The 12605-nt window shown below is 34.3% G+C and overlaps 1 protein-coding gene across 2 annotated transcripts in view; it reads left to right on the top strand.

Moving 5' to 3' along the window:
* Positions 1–12605, top strand: part of LOC143025464 (methylmalonyl-CoA mutase, mitochondrial-like) — a 266536-nt gene that overhangs the window by 43709 nt on the left and 210222 nt on the right. For both annotated transcript variants that reach the window (XM_076185158.1, XM_076185159.1), the window contains exon 5: positions 11332–11466. In XM_076185158.1, the coding sequence (XP_076041273.1) occupies positions 11332–11466 (135 nt within the window). The remainder of the gene's footprint in view (positions 1–11331; positions 11467–12605) is intronic.

The raw sequence follows: 12605 nt of genomic DNA, 5'->3' as shown, positions 1-12605 counted from the left end.
CTAAAACTATATATGACTTTAAGAAAGAACTGGATGCAGAAAGATACAATTGCGGGATTCTACAACTTCTCCCGCAAAATACAACTAGGTAAATATATATATATATATATATATATACATACATATATATATACATACATATATATATTTATATATATATATATATATACACATACATATATATATTTATATATATATATATATACAGTAGAAGCCCAATTTAACGAACTAATTCAGCCAAGGTCCAGTCCGCTAAATTTAATTTTCCGTTAAATTGAGCGAGTGAGCGTTGGTGTAACAGTGTTGCCAGAGCAGATTATAAAAATGATACGTACCTAAAAATTCCCTAGTGTACACAACACACATACAGTATATATATTATTGTAAGTGAATTATAGGCAGCACAATCGTGAATTGCAAATGAACAGCAATGTGCAGTAATTTGTTGCAACATGTATTTACCTAGTTTAACCTAGTTGTATTTTACGGGAAGGGGAGCTATGCTCGTGGGGTCCCGTCTTCATATCTCATTTTATCTAAACTATTTTTAAATTCATGTATTGTTTTTGCACACACCACTTTCTCATCTAACTTGTTCCAACTGTCTATTGCTCTGTGAGGAAAGCTGTTCTTTTTCAAATCTCTTCTATAGTTGTCTTTTTTTATATTTTCTTTCCGTGTCCTCTTGTATTTCTGTCATCCCATTTTATCAGATTCTCTCTATCAGTAATTTCTATGCCTTTCATGATTCTGTAAATAGCTATCAAATCTCCTCTCTCTCTTCTTTGCTCTAGTGTCTGTAGTTTAAGTTTTTGTAGTCTCTCTTCATATGATAGTTTTGAGAGTGTTGGTGCCAGTTTAGTAATTGCTCTTTGTATTCTTTCAAGTTTTTTTATACATTTTTTTGTACTTGGTGACCATATCGTTGCTGCATATTCCAATCTTGGTCTTATCAGGGTGATTAGGATTTTCCTCACCATTTCTTCATCCAGGTATGTAAATGCCACTTTGATTGTTCTTATTAAATTATAAGTTTCTCCAAAAATCTTATTTATATGTTTCTCAGGTGACATATTATTCATAACAATGACTCCCAGGTCCCTCTCATTTTCTACTCTTTTTATTCCTTCTTCTCCCAAATTATATGATCCTGTTATTCTGTTTTTGCTTTTTCCAAATTCCATTATACTACACTTTTTTGTATTGAACTCCATCTCCCACTTCCTACTCCATTCTTGTACTTTATTTAGATCTCTCTGTAGTGATTCACAATCCTCTTCAGTTTTCACTCTTTTCAGTAATTTTGCATCATCTGCAAAGAAGCTCATATAGCTTTCAATTCCTTCATCCATATCATTAATATATATAGCAAACATTATTGGGGCCAGAACTGTTCCCTGCGGGACACCGCTTATTACTTCATTCCATTTTGAGTGCTGATCTCTTATCACTACTCTCATTTTTCTTTCTTGCAAAAAGTCTTCCATCCAATTTAGCAATTTACCTTGTATTCCTCCTTCATATTCTAATTTCTTAAGCAACTTCTTATGTGGTACTTTGTCAAAAGCTTTTTTTAGGTCTAGAAATGCACAATCAGCCCATCCATCTCTTTCTTGTATTATATCTATTAGTCTTGAATAGAAACATATTAAATTGGTGACGCATGATCGTCCTTGTCTGAATCCAAATTGCCTTGGATTTAGTACGTTGTTTTTTTCCAAGTATTTTACCCATCTACTTTTGATAATTCTTTCACATATTTTTGCTATTGTACTTGTTAGAGAGACTGGTCTATAGTTGGTAGGTTCTTCTTTATTTCCTCCTTTATATATAGGTACTATATTTGCTTTTTTCCAATCTTCTGGAACTTTTCCTTCTTTTAAGGAACTGCTTATTATGCTATGTATTTTGTCTGCCAGTTCATTCCTACATTCTTTCAGAATCCAGTTTGCTATTTCATCTGGCCCATGCGATTTTCTGACATCAAAATTACCCAAGTGTGTCAATATTTCATTCTTCGTTACTTCTATTTCTTCCATAGGGGGGACTTTTTCCTTCCACTCAATCTCTTCAGGTTGTATATTTTCCCTTGTAAACACTGATTTAAAATGTTTGTTCATAATTTCTGCCATTTCCATTTCCTCAGTGTATTCAACTCCTCCTTGTCTTAATTTCTCCAAGTCTTGTTTGTTTTTCAGTTTATTGTTTACAAATCTGTAGAATAGTTTTGGTTGATCTTTACACTTTTCTATAACATCTTTTTCATATTTTCTTTTTTCCTCTCTGCACTTTTGTACATATTCATTTCTATAACTAGTATATATTTTCCATTTTTCAGGTCTTCTGTCTTTTTTCCATCCGGTCCAGGCTTTGTCTCTTTTGTCTTTTAACTCCCTACAACTTTTGTTGTACCAGCATTTTACATATTCTTTTTCTTGTTTTTGTCTTAGGACATACTTTTCCACTCCTTCTTTGTAAATTTTTGTCAAAATATTCCATTTCTCTTCCACTGATGTTTCTTCTTTGTATATTTCTTCCCAGTTTTCTTGTTGGAAGAATTCTCTTATTTGATCAAAGTTTGTTTTTTCATACATCATTCTTCCTTTTCTATATTGTTCATTTCTTTTCATATATTTTTCTTCATTAAGTTCCAGTTCAATCAATATGTGGTCACTTTTACCTATTGGTGTTTTATATTCAATCTTGTCCACTATTCTAGGTTCAGATGTAATTATTAAGTCTAGCCTCGATGGTTCTTCTTCATTTCTATACCTAGTGTTCTCTTGTATCCATTGTGTCATTGAATGGTCAGTAATCATCTCAAGTAGAGCATTTCCCCATGAGTCATCACCACTCTTTACTGTCATTTCTTCCCAGCAGATTTCTTTGCAATTAAAGTCGCCCATCATAACTATTCTTCCTCCGTCTTCCATTATTTTAGTTAATGCTATCTTTGTGTCCTCTAACATACTTTTATGTTCACTCTCCTCCCATGAGGCTGTTTTCGGAGGCACATAATTGATCACAAATTTTCTGCTCTTCTTATCTCGGTCTTCCACTTCTATCATAATCATCTCTACTGTATTCTTTCCATATATGACACCTTTCACGTTTATATCCTTCTTTGTCAGGAACATAACTCCACCCCCTTGTTTTTTCTCTCTGTTTCTAATCCAATAATTGTATGTATCATGTCCTACACTGTTGGGTGGTAGTGGGCCTTTTAATTTTGTTTCTACAATTCCCATTATGTCCGGTTCTTTTTCTTTCAAATAATCATTCAGTTCATTCAATCCTGTTATCAATCCATCTATATTTGTGTAAGACACTCTTAGTTTTCTGCCACTTCCATTGTATTCTCTGTTTCCCTTATGTTTTTCTTTAGTATGTCGAACTGCTTTATTTTCATGTTCACTACTCTCCAATAGAATCTCTCTTTCTCTGACTCCGTTCTTTCCTCGTTTTTTGCCTTAGCTTCAATTCTTTTCTGCTTTTCTGCCTCTCTTTCCTCCTTATTCATTTCTCTTTTTATCCATACCTTTTTATATTGATCATTTGTTGCTAGTTTCCCTGTCTTGGATAGAATTTTCTCTGCCGTTGTTTGTGACCTGAATTTAATCTTAATTGGTCTGGTCTTATCTGTACTATATTTTCCGAGTCTGAATTTTTCCTCAATTTCCTTTATAATTTCTGGTTCATCTTCCTGGACTAATTTTAATAAACTGCTTACCCTTTCATTTTCCTCCTTGATTCTTGCGGTTCTATCTGGGTTATGTTTCTCTTCCATTCCTAATATAATTATACATTTCTTTTTGTCAGCTAATTCTCTTACTATATTCTCCTTCTGTCTCATCACTTTAATAACTGAGTCTTCATTATGTTCTTTCAATTGCTGTTTGACTATGTCAGTGAATGAAACCTTATTCCCTTCTTGAGTTATTCTCCAATTTTTAGCTTCTGTAGCTATTTTCTCACTGTTTTCATTACTATTCTTCTTCAATTTCTCATTCTCCTCCTTTACATTTCCTAACTGTCTTTTTAGGTCCTCTACTTCTTCAGTTAAGTTTCTGTTAGCCTTCTCTAGTTGTTCCAATCTTTCAATTCTCTGGAAGATGGAGTCTACCTTACCTAACTTACGTTCCAAGTCCTCGATCACCTTATCAACTCTCTCCTCTAGTCTTATCAGTCGGGGGGGGGTTGTGTCCCCCCCACCCTCTTTAAATCCCTGGAACATATTCTCGTCACTTTCTACTGTATTTCTCCTCTCTATACTTCTAATCTTTACATTTTTATTTGCCATTTCGTCATCCGGTGGTCGTTTCATGTTGACCTTACGCCCGTCTGCCTGGGCCAAGTCCTCCACATCCTCATTTCCTTCCATTTCCCCAGCAATCCCTCCCCTTCTCCTCTTTTCCTACTTACCTACTGCCTCACGAGCAATTTCCCCCCCCCCTGCAAATACAAAAAGGCACTTCTCTTTGCGTTGGTATCCACAATCTGCACTTTTCTTCAGAGCGTTCGTCAAGCCGTCCGTTCGTTGAAAGTGTGTGTGTGTGTGTGTATTTACCTAGTTGTATTTTACGGGAAGGGGAGCTATGCTCGTGGGGTCCCGTCTTCATATCTCATTTTATCTAAACTATTTTTAAATTCATGTATTGTTTTTGCACACACCACTTTCTCATCTAACTTGTTCCAACTGTCTATTACTCTGTGAGGAAAGCTGTTCTTTTTCAAATCTCTTCTATAGCTGTCTTTTTTTATTTTCTTTCCGTGTCCTCTTGTATTTCTGTCTTCCCATTTTATCAGATTCTCTCTATCAGTAATTTCCATGCCTTTCATGATTCTGTAAATAGCTATCAAATCTCCTCTCTTCTTTGCTCTAGTGTCTGTAGTTCAAGTTTTGCTAGTCTCTCTTCATATGATAGTTTTGAGAGTGTTGGTGCCAATTTTGTAATTGCTCTTTGTATTCTTTCAAGTTTTTTTATACATTTTTTTTGTACTTGGTGACCACATCGTTGCTGCATATTCCAATCTTGGTCTTATCAGAGTGATTAGAATTTTCTTCACCATTTCTTCATCCAGGTATGTAAATGCCACTTTGTTCTTATTAGATTATAAGTTTCTCCAAAAATCTTATTTATATGTTTCTCAGGTGACATATTATTCATAACAATGACTCCCAGGTCCTTCTCATTTTCTACTTTTTTTATTCCTTCTCCCATTTTATATGATCCTGTTATTCTGTTTTTACTTTTTCCAAATTCCATTATACTACACTTTTTAGTGTTGAGCTCTATCTCCCACTTCCTACTCCATTCCCATACTTTATTTAGATCACTCTGTAGTGACTCACAGTCTTCTTCCGTGTTCACTTTTTTTAATAGTTTTGCATCATCTGCAAAGAAGCTCATATAACTTTCAATTTCTTCATCCATATCATTAATATATATAGCAAACATTATTGGGGCCAAAACTGTTCCTTGTGGAACACCGCTTATTACTTCATCCCATTTTGAGTGTTTGTCTCTTATCACTATCATTTTTCTTTCTTGCAAAAAGTCTTCCATCCATTTAAGCAGTTTGCCCTGTATTCCTCCTTCAGTTTCTAATTTCTTAAGCAACTTCTTATGTGGTACTTTGTCAAAAGCTTTTTTTAGGTCTAGAAATGCACAATCAGCCCATCCATCTCTTTCTTGTATTATATCTATTAGCCTTGAATAGAAACATTAAATTGGTGACGCATGATTGTCCTTGTCTGAATCCAAATTGCCTTGGATTTAGCACTTTTTTTTTCTAAATATTTTACCCATCTACTTTTGATAATTCTTTCACAAATTTTTGCTATTGTACTTGTTAGAGAGACTGGTCTATAGTTGTTAGGGTCTTCTTTATTTCCCCCTTTATATATAGGTACTATATTTGCTTTTTTCCAATCTTCTGGAACTTTTCCTTCTTTCAAGGAACTGTTTAGTATGCTATGTATTTTGTCTGCCAGTTCATTCCTGCATTCTTTCAAAATCTGGTCCATGCGATTTTCTGACCAAGATTACTCAAGTGTTTCATTATTTCATTCTTTGTTACTTCTATTTCTTTCATAGGGGGGACTTTCTCTTTCCATTCAATCTCTTCAGGTTGTATGTTCTCCCTTGTAAACACTGATTTAAAATGCTTGTTAATAATTTCCGCCATTTCTATTTCCTCTGTGTATTCAACTCCTCCTTGTCTTAATTTCTCCAAATCTTGTTTGTTTTTCAGTTTGTTGTTTACAAATCTGTAAAATAGTTTTGGTTGATCTTTACATTTTTCTATGACATCTTTTTCATATTTTCTCTTTTCCTCTCTGCACGTTTGTACATATTCATTTCTATAACAAGTATATATTTTCCATTTTTCAGGTCGTTTGTCTTTTTTCCATTTGGTCCAAGCTTTGTCTCTTTTGTCTTTTAACTCCCTACAACTTTTGTTGTACAAGCACTTTACATATTCTTTTTCTTGTTTTTGTCTTGGGACATACTTTTCCACTCCTTTTTTTATAATTTTTTGTCAAAATATTCCATTTCTCTTCCACTGTTGTTTCTTCTTTGTATATTCGTTCCCAGTTTTAATTTTGAAAGAATTCTCTAATTTGATCAAAGTTTGTTTTTTCATACATCTTCCTTTTCTATATTGTTCATTTCTTTTCATGTATTTTTTCTCATTTAGTTCTAGTTCTATCAATATGTGGTCACTTTTAGTTATTGGTGCCTGGTATTCTATCTTTTCCACTATTTCAGGTTCTGATGTGATTATTAGGTCTAGTCTCGATGGTTCTTCATTTCTATACCTAGTGTTCTCCTGAATCCATTGTGTCATTGTGTGGTCAATAATCATCTCAAGTAGAACATTTCCCCATGAGCCGTCTCCACCCTTTACGGTCATCTCTTCCCAGCAGACTTCTTTGCAATTAAAGTCGCCCATCATAACTATTCTTCCTCCATCTTCCATTATCTTGTTTAATGTTATTCTTGTGTCTTCTAACATACTTTTATGTTCACTCTCTTCCCACGAGGCTGTTTTTGGGGGCATGTAGTTTATTACAAACTTTCTGCTCTTATCTCTGTCTTCTACTTCTATCATAATCATCTCTACTCTATTCTTTCCATATGTGATACTCTTCACATTTATATCCTTCTTAGTCAGGAACATAACTCCACCCCCTTGTTTTATCTCTGTTTCTAATCCAATAATTATATGCATTGTGTCCTATGCTGTTGGGTGGTAGTGGACCTTTTAATTTTGTCTCTACAATTCCCATTATGTCCGGTTCTTTTTCCTTCAGATACTCGTTCAGTTCATTCAGTCCTGTTATTAATCCATCTATATTTGTGTAGGACACTCTTAACTTTCTGTTATTTCCATTGTATTCTCTGTTTCTTTTTTGTTTCTGTTATGGTCCATTTCCTCAATTTCATATTCACTACTCTCCAGTAGAATTCTTCTTTTTCTGACTCCGTTCTGGTCTCGTTTTTTTCTTTAGCTTCTTTCCTTTTCATTTTTTCTTCCTCTCTTTCCTCTTTATTCATTTCTCTTTTTATCCATACCTTTTTATATTGTTCACTTGCTGCTAGCTTCCCTGTTTTTGTTAAGATATTCTCTGCTGTTGTTTGTGACCTGAATTTAATCTTGATTGGTCTGGTCTTATCTAAACTATATTTGCCAAGCCTAAGCATCTCTTTGATTTGTTTCATTATTTCAGGTTCATCTTCCTGAACTAATTCTAGTAAACTGCTTACTTTTTCTTTTTCCTCATTGATTCTTGAAGTTCTATCTAGGTTATGTTTCTCTTTCATTCCCAATATAATTATACATTTCTTTTTGTCTGCTAAGTCTCTTTCTATATTCTCCTTCTGTCTCATCACTTTGATAACTGAGTCTTCAGTTTGTTCTTTCATTTGCTGTTTAATTATGTCAGTAAATGCAACTTTACTGTTTTCCTGTTTTTTTTTCCAACCCTGTGCTTCTTTTGCTATGGCCTCTTTATTGTCTTTATTATTCCTCTTTAATTCTTCAGTTTCCTCTTTAACTTTTTAACTGTCTTTTTAATTCTTCTTTTTCATTAGTTAAATTTATGTTCGGCTTCTCTAGTTCTTCCAATTTTTCAACTATCTGCACAATGTTGGTTACATTACCGAACCTGTCTTCCCAATGTTCGATCATCTTATCAAGTTTCTCCTCTAGTCTGGAAACTATTATCCTCACCTTCCATTGTGCTGCTCTTATCTATATTTCTAATCTTTACAATTTTGTTAATCCCATCACCAGAATCATCGGTCCTTCGTTTGTTTACAAGACGTCTGGCCTCTTGGAGCAAGTCCTCCCCTTCCTCTTTTCCTTCCATTTCCCTCAGTAATCCCTCCCCTTCTCCTTTTTCCTCACTTTCCCACACCACGAGTTATCCCCTTCCCTGTAAATACAATAGGTACTTCCTTTGCGTTGAGGTCCACGAAAATTTCACTTTTTCTTCAGAACTCTAATCCTCGCCATCCATCCGATAAAAGTGCGAGTGTGTGTGTGTGTGTGTGAATAGTCATAGCTTCGTGTTTGGTTCGACGTACATAATTCTAGCGATTAATAGGACTGGGCAGTTGGTTTTTGGATAGTGAGTGTTATTGTTGTGTTGTTGCAGAAAATGTACGTTGTTATAGAAGTGTTTTTCGTGGTGATTACTCTCGCGTACTGATTTTGAATTTTCCCATCAACTTACTGTTTCATCATTTTGTTTTCCTATTATACCGTCTATTTCTACTTGAATATATTTCTGCTACAATTATATTTTATACATATACTGAATTATATATTCTATATGTATTATAGTACATATATATATATATATATATATATATATATATATATATTTATATACCTCCAAAGTACTAAATTATAGATTTTTCCTTGACTCCACCACAATCTGGTAACATCTGGTAACATTGGACTCTGAGACACACATGTGGCCAGTTGACGGAAAATGCTCAACTTAGCTTACTGTTCCCGCTAAATTGAGTTATTTCCGTAGACGTGCGTCTGGCCAGCTAGTGGAAAATGGTCAACATAGCGGACCATTTCCGCTAAGTTGAGCATTTTCGTTATTGCTATTTGCAGTTCGCTAATTTGAGCTTCCGCTAAATTGAGATTCGTTAAATCGGGCTTCTACTGTATGTATATATATATGTATACATTTATATACATATATATATATATATATATATATATATATATATATATATATATTTATATATATATATATATATATATGTACATATACATATATATGTACATATACATATATATGTATATATATATGTATATATATTTATATATATATATATATACATATATATATATATATATATGCATATATATATACATATATATATGCATATATATATATATATATACACATATATTTATATATATATATATATATATGTATATATATATATATACCGTATATATATATATATATATATATATATATATATATATAATATATGCATATATATATATATATATACATATATGTATATGCATATATATATATATATATATATATATATATATATACACATATATATATGCGTTATATATATATACACATATACATATGTATTTATATATAATATATATATTTATATATATATATATATATATATACATATGCATATGTATCAATATATATATATATATATATACATATATATATATATATATATATATATATGAAAATGTGTGTGCAAAAACAATACACAAATTTAAAAACAGTCTAGATAAGACAAGATATGAAGACAGGACCCCACAAGCATAGCTCCCCTTCCTGTAAAATACAACTAGGTAAATATATATATTTAAAGGATGTTAAGAAATACAACATTCTACATGGGTGCTTACTGGATGACTTAGTTCAGTCTGTCCATGCATGTCGTTAGGCCATTAAGGTCTTGGAAAGCTTTACATACCTTGGTATTATAGTGCATAACAGTGGTGGGTTATGTCGGGAAGTACTTTGAAGGATAGGCATTGATCATAGTGCTATGGACTTTCTTAACCAGAGTATATGTCATTGTTGTTATTTATGCAGGACTAAGATTTGAATCTTAAGTTGCTTGTGCTCCCTGTCTTGCTGTATGGTTGTGAGACGTGGACATTGAATGCTGACCTTAAGGGGTATCTCAATGTCTTTGGTACCAAGTGCCTTCAGAGAATCATTGGGTATTGCTGGAATGACTTCATATCAAACCAGAGCCTGTACTCTGAGAGTCCAGCTAGTTACCAGCATAATTCATGGAAGTCAACTCCAGCTAATGGGCATGTGGCACATTTCCCTGATATTGGTTCTACTCACAGGGTTGTCTCTGCAAGAGACAACCCTCAGTTGAGGAGACAAAGGGGATGCCCACAGAACTCATGGTTGGGGCAAGTTGATTGAACCTGTCAAGAGTTGTTTGGAGTGGGTAAAGTGGCTGCATGGGAGCTTGCTTAGAGAGACTGGGGGGACTGGCGCTGGCATGTGAGTGAAGCAACACACTCCCTGCCATAAGCCCCCAATGGATAATGATGACATAGATGTGTTAATTTGTGAAACAGATTATAAGAAACAATCTAGCCAGATAACATAAATAAATTTAGAGCAAATTTTGAATAATGGAGATATGGATATGGGATCTCATGAGCATAGCTCCAATCCTGTATAATGTAATTATGTAAATATATACATGCCTAAAAATCATAAAACAAACACTCAACAGTAAACTGCCAAATACTATACTTCATTACATTTTTCCAGAAATCAAGTCAACAAAGAAATAATTCACAAAATAAGTAAGCCATGGACTGGTGCACCTGCAATCAAGTTGCCACATTAGAATAATACCACACAAACTCAACCTGAATAGATACTCCAGTAGCCCCAAACACAAGACACAAAACACCTTATACTGCACTGTCCATCACTCACTCTTTCTTGACATTAGCATAAAAATCACTTCAGAGTGATTTATAGGGTGAATCAGTGGCCATAGCCAATTTATAGAAAGCTGTGGGTCTCCTTCAAAAGAACTGGGGTTGCAGATTGATTAATAGACAAAATTAGTTTCTTTTTGAATGATTTATGGCCTATTACAGAGGCCATTCTTGGATATTTTAGGACTGTGGGTCTCCTGCAATAGAAAACCAAGACAATAGATTGATGAGACCACTTTGGAAAAGTTAAAACTCATTGACATTAGAGTAATACAACATCTAGGATAAGTTTCCTTTTTTACCCAACTGTTACTAAATAATTCTAATGCTTTTCAGGGAGTAGACCAGTCCTTGTTATCAGGAACAATTCAGAATGATATTCTCAAGGAATTTATGGTGCGCAATACTTATATATACCCACCATTGCCGTCTATGCGTTTGATTGGAGACATCTTTTCCTACACAGCAAAGGTAATCTTTTACAAGTTTTCATATGAATCTATAGCAGAACATAAGCCCTTCAGTGCACTAGTGCATTTTTTTCTCCAAAGCCCAGATAATATAATTCTGCTGAAAGGTGAATTTAAGACAGATGGGGTCTTGGTTCATTCCAAGTTCACCCAGTAGTTAAATATAATCATGTGAACTTAGAATAACCAATAAATTGCATCAGTGGGTTGAAAGGGTTAATTAAACATAATTTTTATATCATAATAGTAGAAGGATTGAGAAAATCCACTGAAAGCCTACTATATATGTATTAAGGGCCTCTTCCTCCTTATAAGGGAAGTAGCCAAGTCAAGGCACACATCCACTCTCATCCATTTCACTTCTATCCACCACCCATTTTTTCCCTCTCATCTTAGCTCTTTGAGGATGAAGGATTATCCTTGTCCACTGCCCAGGTCAGAAGCAATGCAGCAAGACATAACACATCCACATCAGGACTACTTCATTTATACAGTGACCCTCCTTCCTTGTTCCCTCATACAAAAAAAAAAAAAAATAAATAAAGATAAGTAAATAAATAAAAACTAAAGATGGGGAGAAATTCCTTCAGGGTGCATCAACATCCTCTACTCACACCTATCTTTACTTTTACCCATATTTACTTTCAGCTTCCATCTATCACATCCCTTCCTAAACTCTATCACTAATTGCCATAGACCCCTCCTCTGAGCCTGCCACAAACACAGGGTCACCACACAAACAACAACTGGCTCACCTCCCACTTCTCTCTACTATCTCCAACTATCTCCAATCTCCTGCCCCTTACCCTTGCAATATCTCCCATGCAACTTCATCCATGTGCACATTGAATGGAATGACACAGACCTGATGCAGCCCCATCTTCACATCAAACCACTCACTCTCACCATTCCCAATCCTAATAAAAGCTCTACTACATACATACATATACCAATGATTTTTCCATCATACAAGGGAAGTAGCCAAAGTCAAAGGCATAAATCCACACCCACCCATTTCATCCCCACTAACTCCACTCCCATTCACCACCCCTCCCTCCCTCTTTTCTTGGCTCCGGGATGATGAGTCATCACTGCATCTTGTCCACTACCCTGGGTCAGAAGCAATATAGAAAGACACAG

The sequence above is a fragment of the Oratosquilla oratoria genome, chromosome 5 (genome assembly GCF_046742065.1).
Source record: "Oratosquilla oratoria isolate Oo_2021 chromosome 5, ASM4674206v1, whole genome shotgun sequence".
In the NCBI taxonomy this organism is placed as follows: Eukaryota; Metazoa; Arthropoda; class Malacostraca; order Stomatopoda; family Squillidae; genus Oratosquilla; species Oratosquilla oratoria.
The sequence above is the reverse complement of the archived record's forward strand: the minus strand, read 5'-3'. Positions and strand labels throughout refer to the sequence as shown.